General features: G+C 34.3%; 1 protein-coding gene across 1 annotated transcript in view; it reads right to left on the bottom strand.

Moving 5' to 3' along the window:
* The window catches only part of LOC149785314 (protein ILRUN-like), a 41,477-nt gene extending 24,524 nt beyond the window's left edge, over positions 1-16,953 (bottom strand). Inside the window, exons 1-3 of the mRNA XM_089979211.1 lie at positions 16,647-16,953; positions 9,780-9,934; positions 3,611-3,808 (exon numbers count right to left, since the gene is read on the bottom strand). Of these exons, the coding sequence (XP_089835337.1) occupies positions 3,611-3,808; positions 9,780-9,934; positions 16,647-16,801 (508 nt within the window). The 5' untranslated portion in view covers positions 16,802-16,953. The remainder of the gene's footprint in view (positions 1-3,610; positions 3,809-9,779; positions 9,935-16,646) is intronic.
* Positions 16,954-21,151: the final 4,198 nt, after the last annotated feature.

Genomic DNA, 21,151 nt, shown 5'->3' with positions numbered 1-21,151 from the left:
GATTGGCACCATTGTCATTTAGGACCAAACAGACATCATAAGAAGCCATTTATTGAAAACCCCATATTGATATGCCCATCCATTCAGGAGAAGCAAAAACAAGATTTCAAGATGGAACTTTGGTGACCATACTGGATATCTGAGCAGCACCATCTTCATTTAGGAACAACCAGACCATGTGATAAATGTGTTATGTAAAGTTCATCCCATATGCTCAAACAAACAAACAAATAAATAATATTTTCAGGGGGTAAAACTGAGGCCCTCAAAGGCATGCAATATCCTATTCATGTACACAATATTTATACAAAAAAAATAAATATTAATGTGTTCAGTGTTGTCACACGGAGATTTCACTAAAATACATGTACATCATTGTACCATGTTCATAACAGATTAAGAGATAAGGAGAACTGGTTGGATATTCAATGATTCATATAATGATATGCCCCTCCTGTACAGCATCCTTTGACCTTTGAGGTAGGAAGTTGCCTTCACCCATGTAATGACTTGGGCCTTCAATCTTAGAACCTGAATATACCCTGAAGATAAATTATATGTCTATAAATTTTTGCAAACACACATAAAATGAGTCACACAGAAAACAGTGAGAAAGTCTGATTCCCAACTGGATGAGATATGACTACGGAACCGGACTATGTGACACATCACCCAGTTATCCCAGTTATCAATGTCTGCTGAATAAAGTGTCATACATATTCACTGAAGTTTATTAACAGAATTCTCAGCAGTTTGGATCACACATGTACAACACACACACACACACACACACGCACATCATCTGAACCTTTTTTATTTTCTGGCTTGAAATCATTCACAGACCTGCCAACATTGAAAAAATAAAAATCAGGAAAATCACCATTAAAAATCAGGAGGTACAAGAGTAAGGTGTATATATTACGATAAAGATGTCTACTTTTGTTATTTCAGTCCATTGGATGTTGCAGATTTGCATTTCTGCAAAAGTTTATCATTTATTTGTCCTTGGGTGCCAAATTTGCTAACAAGAATAGCTTCCAGGGTTGATGCTGACAGGCTGGCTCTTTAGCTAGTTCTATTTTTTCTGACCATTGAGAATGCTCTCTCAGCATTGCTGTTGCTATGCAGTATTGAAAGTATTGATAGCATTACTCTCCCAAGGATCAGAAACAACAGTTGGCCAGATTCATCCCTTTTTTAACCGAGAGGAATCCACTGATGATCTGCTCTTTGCACATTCAATTCTGCATCTAAATTGTAGATTTGGTAAAGCTGAAACTCTCTATGCAGGTCATCAGTGCCAATTCCTTCCATTCGGCTGGAGAAAAAGGTCAGGTCCCTAAACAATAATACAGATTGTTTTGATACATCTGCAATGCTTGCACTGTGTTTATTAATGTCATCTAGACCACCACATCATATTGAGAGATGCTGTGAGCAACACTGGCAGAATGCATGATAGGCCCCACGAGTTGATGGATGAATGAAAGCAAACTGCTTCTCCCAATCACTCCTCTATTTTTGATCCCATTTCTTTTCCTTGGTTGGTGAAAATTTCATCAGTTACTTGCTTTTCTTCTTCTTTTTTTTGCTTCTTGCTGAGAAACTTATCCATTATGTTGCTGTGATTTCCTGATGGGATTGGACAAAGAGAACCACACTGTGAGACGATCTCGGTATTGGCAGATAAAAAACGGAAATCAAGCCGGATATGGTAAAGTACTAAGAAACATACAAGACACAGTAAAACCAGATACAGAAACAGGGAAATGGAAAATGATGTTTATGTATAAAAAAAATACGGATTTATCTTTTTTTCTTGAGATGACAAATCTGATTTTTTTTCTTAAAAATCAGGGAATCAAGAGATAGGTCCAACAATCTGGATTCTCCCAATTTTTTTCAGTAGGGTCGGCAGGTCTGCATTCACATATACGCAGGAAACTGTCCTGCCAGTGTAAACACTGATTGGAACAAAATCATTTAAGTTAATGGGATGGAGAAATTTGCTATTATAATCATACATTCTATTCCCTGCCTTTTGCTCTGCAGTGAAGCAAAGTCAGTTATAAAACAAATGTTTCAATGATTACTGGGTTTATTTTATTGCTTGCTCTGTTCCTTTAGAGAAAGATTAAATATTTTTAAGGAATTTGCTCTGAACTCACACAGTTGAATGGTTTACTCCCAAACAGGGTTCAGGCAGTTTATATGTACACACGCCTATTGAGTTCTCATCAAAAGAGCATTACAAGGTCAATACCCCTGACACTGTGTGTGAATTTTCGGCTAAGTACATGTTTTTTTTCAAGCCTAAATACAGGTTTCTTTTAAAGAAACTCCAAATGTCTGAATTATGCATTTTATTGTCGCTCAGAAATTAGACCCTTTGGACACATCTAGCAAATATAAATGTTGAGGAAAAATAAATGATTCATAAGTCTGTGTGAAAGTATTAGCAAGAAATTAAATGTCTGGATTTGAATGGACCAGGCAGATGTCTTTTTTTCATTATAGAAATTATGCTTCTTTATGCTTTTTTGATGACATTTCTATTATGAACTGTTCCTTAATTTTATCTTTAGATGATCCAGTGGCATGAGACAAGGATACCTGTCCAGGAAGAAGACCAAGTCTGAAAGTCTGAAAAGCTTTTGTTTTTGTGGTTTCTGTTTCATTCAACTCTAGCGTCTTCCCACTCAGTTTGTACTGAGCATGCACCTGCAGGAATCACACTTCTAGTCAAATTTGTGACGCATAATATATTTTCATGAACAAATCTGGAATCAGAATGGATAAACAGGAATTCTGACACATTTTTTATGGAAAGGTGTGAAATGTTGCATATGGCATATTTTTAGGCCAAATGCATACAAATTATGCTAAAATAGTACAAGGATGGTCTGCAGAATACATACAAATTAAGTCACAGTGGCCTTATAATTATAGATTTTTCCTGCAAGAGAATGAAGCATAGTTACAAGTTATTATAGATATGGGGATATGAAATGAAAACAAGACTGCCGTGTCTGACAAGGGAGACAACTCTTGCATGCAACCCAGCATGCAAATTCTTGAGTTTCAAGTAATTATAGTGTGCTCAAGAATAGCCAATAACACCATAATTTAGTTCGTATGGACATAAACAAGGCATACATTAATCAAATAGGCTGCCATTTTCTATTCACAAAGGAAAAATGTATAGATGCAAAGTTCAGAGATCTATGACAAAGCCTTAAAATCTCTACAACAAAAAGACTGATAACTGCCATGATATTTTACTGTGTCCTGATTTGGTTCTTTAATCCTCATTTACTTCATAATAAATTCAAACCTCAGTTCCAGTCCAACAATATGTGACCACCATAAGAAGAATGATACAACAAAAATGGTAACCAATTGCCATTATAAAATCTAATAAATTGTATTTTAGTAGCACTAATCTTATTATCTACATAATTTACTTTGCAAATGGTCACCTATTTGATTGATGCATGTCTTATTTATTATTCAAACACTACTATATGAATGAAATTGTCATGGGTAATGACAGTATCAGCTAACCTTGTACAACATGCTCTCAAATTAACTGAAATTAAAGTGATGTTACCACCAAAGAATAGCCCAGTGGGTGTATTCATTCTCCACTGGCTTTGATAAACCCCTGGACTGGCTGGACTTTGCATTTCCACACTAACATTTGTCTCTTCGCCGGGTGGTATCATTTCCACAATGGCACGATCTGTGTTACTGAGGTTATCCCCTGTACAAAATCGTAGATTACATCCAGGTGGCCACATTTCATCCCCTAAATAGTAAAACATAACAAATAATTCTTCAATGATGCAATTGGGTATATTAATAGTACTCCTGATTTTCCTATCACCAAATTCATCATTAATAATACCCAATGCAATATATGCCAATTTGTCACACAATAATACTTAGAACTGGTACTTAGTTCCATATTTTTAAAGTATACATACTAATACCACACTTTAATGTAACATAAATATAATAACCCAATGTTCTCCAAATAATGATATGTAAATGATATGTATGTATGTATGTATGTATGTATGTGTATGTATGCATGCATGTTTGTATGTATGTGTGTGATAATAAGTAACCAAAAACAGCAATTTTTTCCACATATTGGTGCCAGAGATAATAAAAATTAACAATACAAATTCTGAAATGGTGATTTATGTAAATTAATTTAAATTAAAACAACAAATCTGCCAATTAATATACATGTCTGTCAAGTTTCAATGCAAAGTTACTGGTACTAACAATGTACATGCCAGTTTAAGTAATGGCAAAAGGGACTGAACTCCTGAAGGAACAAACTTGCGAAAGTACATAAAGTAGCATATAGTCAATTAATAACTGGTCTGAAATGGAAAATTCTGAGAATAAGACTATCATAAGTGGCATATTATATGCTTGTCCCATGTTAAAGGATATGGTCTACTCTGGATACCAGTGATCAAGGGGTCTCAATGATCTCAACTTTTGATCAAAGTATTTGGTCTTGAACAAAACTTAATGTGCAGAAACCATTATTTTCTTATCCTACTTGTCATGTTCATGAACCCCAGACCCCAAAACCTGCAGCTTTCTTTATTATGCAAGTCATTCACCAATCAAGGAATTTTTACCCAAAAATTATTCTTTAAAACCTATTTTGCTGGCCATTATCAACTTGACCTTTGACCCTAAAATCAATAACCCAGATCTGCCAACCCTCCAGACTTGCTATTAGTGAGTGTGTGTGTGTGTGTGTGTGTGTGTATGTGATTAGGATTTTTAACTTAGCTTTAACAATTTTTCAGTCATATCACTAGGATGTCTGCAGTGTGGCAGTTTGTAGTGATGTCTAGCACTGGGGCATCATGCCGCAGTCATGTCGCATAATGACCCACCCAGTCACATTAATCTGACACCAGGCCGACCAGTCCTAACACAAACCTCTTAATGCTGAGCGCCTAGCGAGGCAGCTGTTAGTACCATTTTTGTAAGTCTTTGGTATGAATCGGCCGGGGATCGAACCCACAACCTCGTGCTTCCAAGGTGGACACTCTAACCACTAGGTCACCAGAAAAATTGCTATTAGTGAAAAGAGGGATAAAAATGAGTGAATTCTGAACACAATTACTGAAAAATTATGCCATGACACTAGCTCCATCCACACTGATGGTCGGTAGTGTATTATATGAAAATCCCAAAATAAGAATAAAACATTATTTACACTAATTACAAGTAGAGATTTATATGAATCCAAATTTAATGATATACACAAACTTCATGTTATTTTTCATGATATGATGCTGTGGCAGACTTGAACTTCTTCAATTAGGCTATGGTAAATTTGTTTCAAAACAGTTCAGGCTTCTTGCCTGCTGTTTAATCTTGGTGACTGTTGCAAATTTTCAGCACCTAAAGAGGCACCAAAGTTTGTCTTATTTTTCCTTACAATAGAAAATACTCACTGTTGCTGATCTCCAAATGAGGTTAGAACAAGAAAACTCACAAACAATGCTTCTGCATTGGTAGCTTGCAATCTGAAATTTGCTGGGTGCTCTTCATTTTCCAATATCTATGTGTTTCTTGCAAGCTGTGTGCTTTGTCACATTGTTCTGCCACAAGCCCACAGGGACTCATATCATTGATTACAATTTATCTGTCATACATGTACTATATAATATTATTATTATGTATGACAGATAAATTGTAAGCAACGATATGAGCCTCTGTGCACATTCCCAATTCTAAAATTTGTGGCATGCTAGTGTATGAAAAGCATAATGTTCATCGATGTTTGATGGCTGAATGCAAGGACAATTTTTGGTGTACTCCAATCAATATTTCACTTTTTGTGGAAAACATTTTTTTTTTCCATGGAGATGAAAACATTTTAACTGTTGTGTTGCTTAATTATGAAATGGTATTAATCCATAAAATGAAACATCAAACGATTAACAATCAGTGGTGTCGGCACGTGCGCGTAAAAATATAAACTCAAGCAAATTACAATACATGCTATCTTCATTTGGTGCTTGTTTTAAAAAAATTACAGTTGCTACAAGTATGTACACGTGCCATTATATAAAAAAATTAGTTGGACCCTGGGTTTTTTCTTGAATATTTGTAAAACTTTTGTTCTAAATATAGATTATATACTTTATAATGCTTGCTACAGGGCAAACTGTAACAACTGAATATAGTTTTACTAACATCGTGACTAGCAATACAGGACTGTTATGGGTGTGAGTGACCACTGCTGCTATTCTGACTGGCACTTAATGGGATAAAATTTATTTTATTCATGATTTAAACCGATTGAGGATTCGGGAGTTCAACATTTTTTTTGCATGCGGAGTAAATCTGTGAATCACTTTATCAAGTCATGAAAGTCACACCAAAATCGTGAGGGTTGGCAGGTCTGATAATCCTCTCTTTATTACCCTAAGTGCAAGTCATCCACCAGTCAAGGAATTTACTCCAAAATTATTCTTCAAAAACCCAGAAAGCCATCATTCCACAAAGTATGATCCATATACATGATGTAGAATAAATGTTACTGTTCACAAACCATGTCTTATTTCAGTCAGTGGCCTTGACCTTCGACTTTTTGAACACATATGCTTCTTAATTATCCCGGGTGCATATGATCTACAATGTTTGGTAGGTGTGGAGAATTCAAGTTTTTTTTGCAGAAACCATTTTCTTATTTTAGCTACACTGACCTTGACCACTGACTGTTTAGAATTCTTCCTAACCCCAAGTACAAGTAATTCACAACGTTTGGCAACTGTAAATGCAAATGAAAACACCCCAACTTATTGTGCAGAAAACAAAACTGGTAACGGATGATCCACAACACAATACATTCAAACATATGGCACTTATAGATAATGGCAGGCATATAAAAGGGGAATGATTACACGAGTACTTATAGATAATGGCAGGCATATAAAAGGGGAATGATTACACTAGTACTTATAGATAATGGCAGGCATATAAAAGGGGAATGATTACACGAGTACTTATAGATATTGGCAAGCATATAAAAGGAGAATGATTACACGAGTACTTATAGATAATGGCAGGCATATAAAAGGGGAATGATTACATGAGTACTTATAGATAATGGCAGGCATATAAAAGGGGAATGATTACATGAGTACTTATAGATAATGGCAGGCATATAAAAGGGGAATGATTACATGAGTACTTATAGATAATGGCAGGCATATAAAAGAGGAATGATTACACGAGTACTTATGGATAATGGCAGGCATATAAAAGGGGAATGATTACACGAGTACTTATAGATAATGGCAGGCATATAAAAGGGGAATGATTACATGAGTACTTATAGATAATGGCAGGCATATAAAAGGGGAATGATTACATGAGTACTTATAGATAATGGCAGGCATATAAAAGGGAAATGATTACATGAGTACTTATAGATAATGGCAGGCATATAAAAGGGAAATGATTACATGAGTACTTATAGATAATGACAGGCATATAAAAGGGGAATGATTACACGAGTACTTATGGATAATGGCAGGCATATAAAAGGGGAATGATTACATGAGTACTTATAGATAATGGCAGGCATATAAAAGGGGAATGATTACATGAGTACTTATAGATAATGGCAGGCATATAAAAGAGGAATGATTACACAAGTACTTATGGATAATGGCAGGCATATAAAAGGGGAATGATTACATGAGTACTTATAGATAATGGCAGGCATATAAAAGGGGAATGATTACATGAGTACTTATAGATAATGGCAGGCATATAAAAGGGGAATGATTACACCAGTACTTATAGATAATGGCAGGCATATAAAAGGGAAATGATTACATGAGTACTTATAGATAATGACAGGCATATAAAAGGGGAATGATTACACGAGTACTTATGGATAATGGCAGGCATATAAAAGGGGAATGATTACATGAGTACTTATAGATAATGGCAGGCATATAAAAAGGGAATGATTACACGAGTACTTATAGATAATAGCTGGTAACTGAACTTAAATGAGAGCAACATCCAAGAACAAAACATTTCAGAGTACAGATCTTTTTGGGTAAACCAAAAATTGTAACATGTCAATCTTTTTATTTATTTCTTGAGAACATGATGAAAATCTCTAATGAAAAGTATATTAAAATATTTAAAATTAGCAATCAACTTCCAGGAATCGTTGAGAAGTCATGATATTAATATATAATAACCACATCTTTAAAACAGAAGTCTTTTGAAGAGAATGAAACTCTATGGTCTCCAAAGAATTTCTAGGCATTCAAGATAAAATATTTCTTCTTTTTATCTGAGTGCTGAAATCATCTCTGAGAACCTTAAGTAATAAGATTTTCAAACTAGCCTCTGTAGCTGCCATATTATCCATGTATGATTACTATCATTTTCATACAAAAGAAACTACACACCATAGAACAATTTTGGTGAAAAATCCTTGCTGATATGACCATCCTTTCAGAAGAATTTGTAACTAAATTTTCAATATGTTCATTGTGGCAGTCATATTTGAGGGCATATCAGAACCATTTTCATTCTGAACCAACCAGATATCTTAATAAGATATCATCAAATGGCAGAAAATAGAGCATCCAATAAGCTCTTCTGGTCTATGATCAATTAAAATAAAACAATCATTAATAACCCCATGATTTTATATTAATTACATTGAGCAAAATCCCCCCCCACCAAAGAAATGACTTGTTAAAGAGAGATCTTTTCTAATATATCAATGCAATACATATATAAAATAATAAAAGAGAGAAACCAAATATTGCAAGCTTGGGGGTTAAAATCTTTATGCTTGTATACAAATAAGCCACCTATCTTCCATGAGTGGATTCATGCCTTCTATCAATTATACTGTTCTAGGGCAATCAACTTTACCTAACTGACCATTCAAGTGAGGAGCTGTTCACAGTTCACAAAGGCTAGATCAGGTGTCAACAACCTATGGCATGTGTGCCATCAGTGGCAGGCCAGAGTCTTTTGAAAGGCACTCAAAATGAGTTTTAGTTTGGTACTGTACGTACAATAAATGATAATTAAATAAAAGCAATGAATATGACTGGCATGCATCACTCTACAATTAAGCAGACCTGGCACAGCAGTTCTAATAGGATGTTGATGCCTGGGCTAGATGGTCACATATTTGCATTTTTATTTACTTTAATCAAGACAAGACAGCTACTCAACACATAATTTCCATACATTGTTCTCTCATTTTAGTACAAAATAAAGTCTGCTAATTAACATGGCAGCATGTCACATTTAAGACAATTTAATCTAAATTAAAATGCAGTTCTAAAGAAATACACTACGAATGAGCATATGATTGATAAAATACTCATGATGTTCATGTTGTTGTGTTGGATTTAACATCATTTTTCAGCACATGATACATGGTGAGCAGTATAAGTGTAGGAAGAACCCAGGAAAACCCTAGTTGGTTACTACACTCATTCAGATAAGGTTTTAAACTAACTGAAACAAAATACGATGGAAAAATTATATTCAAAGTTAGAAATAATTTTCTAGGTATTTTATGCCAACAGATTTATGATTTAGGCATTTTGTGCAACATGTGCATTTGCCGTCCTACAGCAGAAACACTTTGTAAGATTTTTGAATTTGTCCTGAGCTGCCACACAAGGGTTGTTTCCTAGCTCTGGCATGAATTAACAAAATCTAGAAAAAAGGAAGAAAAGGGCAACCTGAGTTTTTTATTCTCCAAGTTTTGGTAAACTTTGTGCTCGGTGGGACAGCCTCTCCATCTCCTATTGTGATATCTCTCACAAATGTCATTGATAAAGGTCGAATATTGGGTTGATCCAGATCATAGTATGCTCCTATGGCTGCCTGTAGATTCCTGAAAGTAAAAAGCAGGTATATTGTATTTGTGTATGTGTATGCACCGAGCTTCAAACAGCACATATCTATATCTGCCAATGCATAGTGCACAATCAAATCAGATTAATAAGCCTCATTCGACCCAAAACTTTAAACGAACATCAGCTCTGATGTACCATCCCATACCTGGGGTTCATTTTTGGCTGTGCCCTTGCAAATGGTCATTTTTTTTTATACCTAGCACAAGAAAGTCCCTTCTATGGTGCCCATAGGATACATAAAAAAGACACCAAAAAATACAAATATGTTTTTTAAATGAGTGCATGCCAAGTTTATTTAGTCAAGTACACTCATTTCCAATGAAGTAAAACACAACCCATTTCATCAGCTGACAGAAATGATGTACTGATTCTAATTAGCTTTGGCACCAATCAAGAGCACATGGTCCATGATCATTGACATAAAGTGTAAAGAAAAGATGAAATCTTCATCAAAAATACTACTGCATTTTATTTCCCAAGTAACAAAACCAAAGAAAAAAATCTAAACTGAAATGTCAAAAGTAATTTCTACAGGGGAATTCTAATGGTTCCTCAAGTTTAAGGAATTCAAATCCCAGCACTGTAGGTTCACAACAGGAGGCTGATAATGAGTATAGGCAGTACAAGTAATTGGTCATGATTTTCTCCTGTGAAAAATATTCATTTTTTTTTAGCATTATATATGTACTTTGAATCAGTCATTGCTGATATTATTTTAGCAGACCAAAAACTTGTAGAAATCATACTGTAGTCTCCCTGACTTTGCAATGACTTATTAAAAGCACTTAACGATGGAAAAATTAATATTTAACACAGGAATGAGCCAAGACATGACTGAATATGATAATAATATGTGACTGAATTATTGCATAAACAAGAAACAGGAAAGGATATTTGCAGTTTTTTTCCCTCTAAATTACACCCTTTTTTTACCTTGTAGGGGTTAATGGTCCTGACTTTTCATTTCTGGAATAAACTCTTCAAAGCATGCCAAAAGAATTGGTTGTACACTATTCTACTTAAGACACTGATCAGACTGCACAGACCTTATTTGTCATCACTTGATCTGTCAAGTGTTTTAAGAGGGTAAATATGGTAAATTAGTCAACTGCAACAGTATTTAATTATCTACTTTAAAAGGGAGATGAAACAAAACTAGGGGTGAAACAGTTAATCGATATAGTGATGCATTGATATTTTTCAATACTGATACCCATAATGATACAAGAGGTGAAGAATGGATACAAAACAATACTTACCATATACAAGTTACATTAATCTTCTGTAGTCATGAATAATTACCAGTTGCTTCTCTTTTTATTCCGTAAGTGAGAAATCATCAACAACAGCTGTCATAGGCATATGCACTCATTTCTGTCTGATTAACAAAATAACTATTAACACCTACTTGCCTTTCAATAAATTAATAAAATGTGGTTTGAATGCATATGGCTTAAAATCTCACCCCTTTCATCATTAATTGCTAATTATTTCATCGTATCAGCATGTTCATCCACTGGTAACATAGATCAATGTAAAGGAGACATTCCAGACTTGTTCTTCATGTATTATTTATATACTTTACTGATCATTTAATAACCACTTTCATGTGAAGCTTCCCTGTTGGTTTATATCTTGTCTACTTGGATTGATTTTCAAGGTTACACATCCAGTGTGCCATAAGGTGAAATATTACATTCAATTCTGTTACATTCAATTTTACACTGGACATGAGCAAATAATAACCACCAATCAGAACTGCAGCTTATTCACAGCATGGCACAGCATAAGCATTGCATCAAAACTCAATCCAAACAGATACAAAGCAACATATAAGCTTCATGCAAAATTGGCTTTTAAATGATCTATAAAGTACTTAATTCGTACATCGGAAAACAAGTTTGGGATATCTCTTTTTAAATTGATATATGAAATCAACAACTGACCATGGAGATGGGATAAAAACAAACTAGCACAGTACTGACAAGGGAGAAGATTCCAAACTGCTTGAGTCATAGTAGCCTTGCTAATTTCTAGAAGCCAAGTGGGTGTTGTCAATAATTTTCTTTTTCACTGAAAGAAACAAGTGCCTGTGGCCATGGCAGTCATTTTGTATATGCAATAAGTATAATATAATGGATTTGGTTGTTAAATTGTCCCCGCTACCATACCTGGACTAATTTTATTTAAGATTTTCCTTGCACAAGTTAATTGAACTATTTCTTCTGTTTTGAAGATAAGATCTTAATTCCTTCTTAATTTAAGTGGGGACACGAAATAAGATGCTTTAAAGCTTTCATGCCATGCAAAACAAAGGGTGGGGTGACCAAGAGGAGTACTACATCTGATCATATGGAGCAGCCTGAAATGGCCTTAATGGGTGACCTAAAACCACTGACAACTAACAGATAATCTCTTTGAAAGTACACGTATTTTGTTTTAATCTTGTTAAGGAATGAGAATGGCATATAAACAGATGGGAAATGTATGTCTGTCTGTAATGTACATTCTGGACATATAACTAAGATGTCGACACATAAAACAGCACAATATATGTTTATCAATAATGTGTCGTATTGTAGGCTCTGTATCATGAATCATATTGATACACATAACAGGTGTATTGTTTCACTCATAGTAAAAGCAATGGTTCCTGTGAATTCTACAATTGGCCTGAAAACTGCACTATGTTACAGACAACAAATGCTAATGGCAATATTGCCAGAATGCATAGAAAATATTTTCTTTTTCTTTTCTCTTCTTTTCTTTATCAGATATATTTCATTGTATGGTACTAGAAATGGCATTTTAATGAGTGGCAAAGCCACATGTTAAAACCTATCATATTTTATACTACAAGATAAAATATATCCAGTATTAACAAAGGAAAAGAAAATTTTCTTTTACTATATACCAAACTTGCTCCAGAATTGAAGTTTAGAAGATTATACTCATACCTCCCCTACCCGTTTTCATAAATTCACCTCACATTCATAGGCTGATCATATATGTAACCAAAAACAGCAGTGGATTGGGTTGACTGAATCTGTCGCACTAAATTACATGTCATTTTGTAAACTATTTGACCATATCTGACAACAAATTAATTTCCATGTCTGTAACATATGGCAGTTTCTTCTTATTTATTCTGCCTCACAAATTACTGGTTTTTGCTCCTGCAGGTACAACGTTTGTGGGCACACACCATCAAGCGTCACATGGCATGATGGGAAATCTTGTATTTTCACGTGAAAATATGATATACTTTTCACATGGAAATATAGAAAAGAAAAAATATGCAAATTTTGCCAATAAGTCTTTACATTTCACACTTAAAAATAAAATAAAAAGCTTTATTTAGTTATGTGGTGTAGTATAAGTTAATGCATCCTATATATCAGGCATTCAACCTTTTGGCAGGGGGCGGTGGTGTAAAACATAAAATGCTTAAGGTTGAGGGCCACATGAACAATGAGAACTGTTTACTAATACTAATTCATCACAATTATTACATGATACTAATAAAATTCTTATTACATGGCTGTAATAATATTGTAAAATAATGAGGATTTAGAGATAGAAAGCCTAAGGCTAAAAAACTTGTTCATAGAATTACATCTAATGCAAATGGTGTTGTGGTTAAAATAACCTGGATACAGATACTGATGTCATCATGCTCATAAATGTGGATATTTCATAAGAGCCATTCCAGTCTTTAAAAAGATCTAATGCTTACATGAGCTTTTCAACTCATCAGTCTTAATTTCAGTCCTTAAATGTAACATCTGCATGGGATATGGAGTGAACCATGCATGACTGGTGGTTTTCTATAATCAACTGGTTCTCATTTCCTACATCTCAAAAGTCAAATCAAGAAATGTTGTGTTTTAATATTACCAATACTTGTTATATGCAGTCCAGACTTAAAATAGCAGAAATCAAAGAAACAGCTGGAATTCAAGCTAGGGTATTTACCTTTTCATATTTCCACAAGATATTTTTGATAATGAATCTCGGTCTTTACTTGCACTTTATCTCACATAAGGCAAAAAATTTGTGCATTTGTCCTACTGCAATGGTTTTAAAATTAGGATAGGTAGGAATTTTTTTTTTTTTAAATGACTATGTATAAAGTAAGACTGACTCAATTAGATGTACAAATCAATTTCAGGAATTGTTTGTAATTAATTTTTTTTACCTTGGGGTGAAAAAGTGCTAGGGTCAGCCCTAGCACAGTGATGTTCAGCCAACTGGAAACACATTCTTTTGCCTAATCAGTGTAGAAATTACTCCTCCAATCACTGTCTTTACTCATCCCATTATACAAAAGCATGATTACGTATATTGTTTATACACCACTTGCTGTCTTGCCTTTGTTTATTATACTTTACAACTGCCAATGATTTATGAACAAAACCTTTTTTCATAGGTAATCCACAGGATCCTATTGCACTGGTTTTAAAATTTAGGCAAGTAGATATTTTTTTTAAAAACATTATATATATATATTAAAATGATTAGTATATGAACTAAGCACTTCAAGTACTGGACAAAACTAGCTCCATTACATGCACAAATAAATTTTAGGAAAATATTTTTTTTTTTTAACCCTGAGAGAAAAAGTGCTAGGGTAGGCACTGAAAAATAATGATGGTCAGCCAACCAGAAACATCTTTTTTGTTGCTTAATCAACTATTCATTTTGACATGTTGCCAAAAATAGTCAATATAACTTGTAAAATGACTGAACTGACTTTTGAAATAATTTCAAAAATACTGCTCCATTTAAACTTAATATATACTTTGATCATACAACTATACTTAATTTGTTGCAAGACAAACAATGACAGTGATTTGGCAAGGAATCAATGACCATGAATTGATGCCATGCTTTTAGTACAATATTTACATCACTGTTTACCAGCCACTTGCTCTTCTGCTACCGATATTCAAGAAAACAGCATTACTACAAAATTGTGCCATAATTCAAAGGCTTGGTGGTGTACAGATGGAACTTCTATGTGAAAACCTTAAACCATGTTAGCATTGATCTGTCCTCTTACCTTTCTAGCAATGAAATTAATGTGGAAATTCGCTGAATGTAACTAGAATAACATTTATTTAAAATTGTTCAATGTTATGAATTTTTTACAAGAACATATGATCCACTGCTCATCCCCTGACAAAACTGACCTGTTCTAAATGAGGATAAGTGCCCTGTTAAAGCTACCATACTTACATACTTGATCATGAGCCTAAATAGGCATAATCCCTCTCTCTCTCATCCACTTTGTTAGTTTGCATTATATCACAAATGAAGGGTAACTACCAGCAATTCTTTGCCACAAAAGTGTACGTGTGATTTAAATTTTTAATGTTGCTTTAACAATTTTTCAGTCATATTGCTATAATGTCTTCAGTATGGTAGCTAATAGTGACGTCTAGCACTGGGGCATCATGCTGCAGACATGTGGCATCATGTCCCACCCAGTCACATTATCCTACTTTGGAATGACTCAGCCGGGGTTCAAACCCTGGACCTCTGGCATCCGAGGTGGGTGGTCTAACCACTTAGGCCACTGGTGTGGTCAGCCACAAAAGTTTTGACCATATTCTTAATTTACTTTTGTGCTATAATGTACAATAAAACTCTGACTTCTTTACTAATGTTGATCATACCACTTTGGTCATGCACCATGTATTTTGACAAAATTAGCTCAAAACAGCACCCCTAAAACTATACATTGTGATGAATTATAACTGATGGTAGTATTTATATTACATCATGTTAAGTACCAATAGGAAAATAGGCCATTTTGTTAAAAATAGACTCCCACCAGATCCATGCTTTTGTTTTTTTTTTACTTCCTAAAACTATTCTGAATACATTACCTCTAAAGTGTAAAGACATGACTGCATCTGCTCTCCAGAGTATATTTTAGGGGTTGGGTTATTTCAGAATACTTTTTAAATGTTTGAAATCTGTGAAGTTTTAGAAATAAAAGAAAAATGTTCTAGTGTGAGATAAATATTCTTACCAATTTGTAATGAGGAGATAGTGTCCTTCGGTCCATCCAGTGGTTTGAATTCATTGTAAATTATAGTTTTTGCTGTACTCATTTGAAGTCATATGGCCAAAATTACACGGTGGAATGAATAACCATAACCATCACTACTCTAATTTCTGTATTTATCACAGGAATCTGACATTTTACCCATAAAATATAACGATTTATAGGAATGATAAGGTTCTTTTGTTTTGTCAAAAGTTTCGTCGTAATTTATTAATAAAACGTTAGATTCCTGTGTTAAGTTATTATTGACTGTCAGGGACATGTACATCCCTGACCCTGTACAAAAGTTTTAACAAGCACACCACAAAATTAACTATAATGGTAAGAAACAGGTCACTGCTGCACTTTTAAAAAAAAATCTGCACAAAATCAAGATCATGTTTTGATCGTGCAGCAACACTATAGTGTACTACAATGCAGACCCTCTAACTATCGTAGAGTTTGGTCTACTGTGGATTGCTTTCTCATGGGCCACAGAGTTCAAATTTCGACAACTGATGGGAGACTCAATGACTGTTCGGAAATATCATTCATCTGACTTGGGTGCAATTCATTTGAAGACCAAAATGTGCTCAGCTCTTTTCAAACCGACATTCGTGTTATTTTTACCAACGTACCAATTATTCATGTCCAGGAAAAATGCGCATATTGACGGCGTGAGCTGATTGCCCAACAATCTTTGAAATTCTGCTATCAACACCTCCTTGTCAGTTGTGCCCATTGAACTAAATTGTTGAAGTAATCGACCATCAACGTCATTATCGACGTCCATTTTGACGATTTCGATAATTTTGCTTTAATATCAGCAACTAAAAGATGGACAGACGACTAATTGCGTAATACTTCATCCCAAAATAATGACACTTTCACTTCTATGCGTATGTTGTGGCAAATTTGCTGATGACGTCACATAATCTATGCGCATGTCAACCGGAAGTGAAGTTCGTGGGGAAATTTTTATGCAAATTAGCCATGTGCGGTAACAATGAAAAGGGCAAGCAAATTAAGACGAAAAGCTCACAATTACCATATATTGTGTACACAATATAAATATGTCTAAGATGAATAAAGGAAGAATCGCTAAAAGTCCACCTATCTATCATCTATTGTCAGCTGATTGTTCATTAGAAATTACTGAAGTATGCAGCCAGACAATAGCAATCCTCACGGTCAAAATAAACTGAGACGAGAAGAGAGGCGGGCATGCCTGTTTTTACGCGAATGGCATTTCCACAGGAGGCGTCTCCACGACATGCTTTTCCACGTCTAGCTTTTTCGCTAATTGTCATTTCTGTGACAGGCAGATGGGCGATAAATAACAAAATCTAATGAAAATCTAAATGTGACATTAAATCTTTAAATGGCAATAACAGGGTCAGTAAGAAAGATTTAGAAATGAAAGGGAAAGAGCAAAATAATATATTATTTGGACTTAATTAAATAAAACTCAAAATTAGATTTACAGGTAACATTTAATTTGTTGGTGTTATGAAGAAATTAATCTTTATACTATTACATGGTTTCAAAAAATCAAGCCCATATTTGCAAAAACACTGACTTTGTTACTAGGATAGATATAAAATGGCTTGCGATGTCAATCAAAATGAGATTTCGAAAGCAATTACAAATAATGCAAGAAAGAAAATTATTACATGGCAGAATAAATGAGGCAAACAAATAGTATTTGAAATGGCACTAATCAAGGCTATAATGTCAATGTCTCCTCTCTGATACTGTTGGTGCCTCAAGAGTTCTGCTTCTTGTACTTCTTAACAGATCTTCTTCCTTGCTGATCAGCTGAAATTTGTTGCCATTAAGTTACTCCCACAGATGATTCTTTGTCTTTAATAATAAGGAGCCAAATAGCTGGATGGTGTTTCTTGACAATTGTGTTGCAACGATCATTATTGGTACGAATGTCGACGCCATATGCATTCCAGTGTCATTTTAATGGAATATTCCCAATCCATTGTTATTCAGAGTACTGGAATAGAGTCTGAAGAACTGAAGATGAAGAATGTTTCTGAGCTGCTCAGATACACTTCAAATCAATAGGGTTGGTACAAAATAAAGTGCCATCAACATGTGTATTTGCTTTTTTATTTCTTCATCACAAGTGTACGATGCTGTAAAGCCCAAGTGTCGTTCAGGTATTTTCAATTGCCATCTTCTCGAATATATTATTGCAGGGTATTTATTATTTTTAAACTCAACATGGAGATATACTCAATTTTGTACACATAATTGCAATGCTGACTTTTGCTTGTGATCACTTTCATAATAATCACTGCACATTAAAAGGATTAATTACTTTAGCCTAATTTTCGTAGCCTTTACAGAGGCCCAAAAATACTTACCTAAACCTCCCTTAATTGTTCACTTCCTACATTAATTAGCAATGATTCTTGATGTTACTTTCACTTTGCAATCTTTACTCTCTGCTCATACCTCCCATAGATATATTCAAAGTTTGCAGTTGGTGTCATGATAACTTGACTATAAGTATTGCACATTACAAGGATAAACCATTTGGTCCCATTGCTGAAATCTGGCCTCTATGTTTAATTTATATATCAATTAGCAGGATTATTGGAGGTGGGGGTGGGATGCCTTTTTGTACAATTTATGTATCAATTAGCAGGAATATTGGGTGGTTGCCTTTTTGTACAAAGATGACAGTTTTATCATAACTACTTTGATAATAATTATTGAACATTAAAAGGATTAATTTAGTTTGCTCAACTGCTGGAATGTAGCAACAATGTTTTCAGTTTACTTGCGCTTTTTTTTAATGTACTCGTACCTTTGTTTTTATGTGCAAATCTGAGTTTTATTATGAGAGCTTAGATAATAATTATTGGACATTAAAAGGATTTCTTATTTTGCTCAATTGCCAAAATCTTGTTTTTATTTTCGTTTTGCACTTGCGCATAGCACTCTTCTATTAATATCAACGTTTGTACACAATTAATGGCCAATATGGCGGTCATTGACAAACATCAACGTGGTAATTTCTTTTGTGGAAACGCAGTCACAAAAGTGAGTGTGGAAATGCCTGTCACAAAAAAAATGGTAAAGCGCTTGTGGGAGGGGGATGTTGGGGTAATTTGTGTAGCATATTTCTGTACACATCAAGATATATAGCATATAATTTTTCATACAAAGCTATAATTGTGGTACATGTATGTGTCTCATGACATATTAACATTCTGTGCAATGCTGTGTGTAGTGAAGATGAATTTTGGGTCAATTATTATTTGCATTAACTCAGCCTCCACACTCCTAGGCCAATAAATCAACCCTTCATCAGTATCAACACAGATTTTGGGGGTGTTGATTAATCAGACTACCCCACTCCCCACTCCATTGAAATCTTTGTAACTTCTTTATTGTTCATCAAATTTTCACTATTAACCAATACAGTAGAGTAGAAAACTTTCAACTAAAGACTGATTTTATGGAAAATTCTAATTTAATAAATCACTTTTCATGAACACAGCTCTGGTTGTTGTTGTTGTTGTTGTTCTAGGGTTTAACGCCATTTTTCAGCACAAGATAGGCTATACATGGCGGCCAGTATAACTGGTAGAGGAAGAACCCTGGAAAACCCAGGGAAGAACCACCGACCCACGTGAAGCTACTGGCAGGTTTTCCCATGTACCCAAGCTAGCCGAGCCTTGGACTTGAACCCATGCAGACAGAGGTGAAATGGCAGTGATCCGGAATGGTGAGCGCTTTAGACCACTCGGCCACTCGGGGCCCCTACAGCTATGGTAATTAACTAAAACTTCTGTTTTACTAAAAAGTAAAACTCCAGTTCAAGCAGTAGTACTTACAATATAGCCATTAAGGGGTAGATCCATAGCCATTAAGGGGTAGATCCATAGCCATTAAGGGGTAGATCAGGACTTTTCTTCTTTGGTGGTTCCATGTTTTTTTAAAAAGGGGTGGTTCATTTAAGTAAAAATGACAAACTTTCTCTGCCCCTCACTGAAAACTGTAGAGAAAGATTGGAGCTTGACAAAAAACCAGATCCCTTCTGGATTCATCAATTAATTTCCCTGTTGCTACCTAGTATGATTTATCAACAGAAAAAGCATTACACAGTTGGTAAATGAAGTTATTACATACATGTACATGTAAGAATATAATGAAAATGAAATATACTATTATAGATGTGTCATGCTGATGACATTTTAATTATGTATAGCTTATCCATGCTTTTTTAATTTAAGTTTGTGCTTTTTTTAAAGCACTACTATCTAGGCATTACAGTTTGTGTATACTAAAAATCAATTGTGCACATTTTAATTTACCATATCTATTTACATATATCTCCACTGCCACAGCATTAGAATTTAATTCAAATCAGATTGCCAACTTCAAATAACAGAGACCCTATTATATAATTTTCCTGCAACTCATTTTGATGCTGTAAATCCTAGGTACACTAAAACACCATTCTGCTGGCACATTATTCAGTGGGAGGCTTGGTCTTTGCTGTTTGCAGTTGGGAATGTGTCTGAGTCTATGTGGTAAATAATCTGTGGAAACATTGTATTATGCAACAATTAAACTTTGAGCACTAGATACTTAAAAAATGTTGCTTAATATTTAAGGTTAGAAGGGTGGTTAATTGTTAAAATTGCATGCATGTATATTTATTTTAAAATTTCGTTTTACATGTAAGAGATAGACATATAAAAGTACATATATATTTATGTTCAAATTTCTTTTTACCTGTAAGAGATAGACAAATAAAAGTACATATATATTTATTTTCAAATTTCTTTTTACCTGTAAGAGATAGATCTATAAAAGTACATGTATATTTGTGTTGCTTCTTAAAAGGCACATATATCTCAACAGTAATAATTGCTTTTAAAAGACAACATGTTTAATCAAATTTAAATTATATTTTTTAAACCTTATATATCAATTTTTACATTGATGGTCTCAAAGTGACCTTCCTTGTTAGCTTAAATGAGCAGGTTTTGCTCTGTGCTTTTGAATATATATTTAGAATCAAAACAACAAAAATACAAATAGAAATTGTGCAGAAGTTTTATTTTGAATTCATAATAAACACGTCATCAGAAGTATTACAATATCACATAGATTT

Source organism: Sinohyriopsis cumingii, chromosome 13 (genome assembly GCF_028554795.1).
Source record: "Sinohyriopsis cumingii isolate HCF-2022 chromosome 13, ASM2855479v2, whole genome shotgun sequence".
In the NCBI taxonomy this organism is placed as follows: domain Eukaryota; kingdom Metazoa; phylum Mollusca; class Bivalvia; order Unionida; family Unionidae; genus Sinohyriopsis; species Sinohyriopsis cumingii.
The sequence above is the reverse complement of the archived record's forward strand: the minus strand, read 5'-3'. Positions and strand labels throughout refer to the sequence as shown.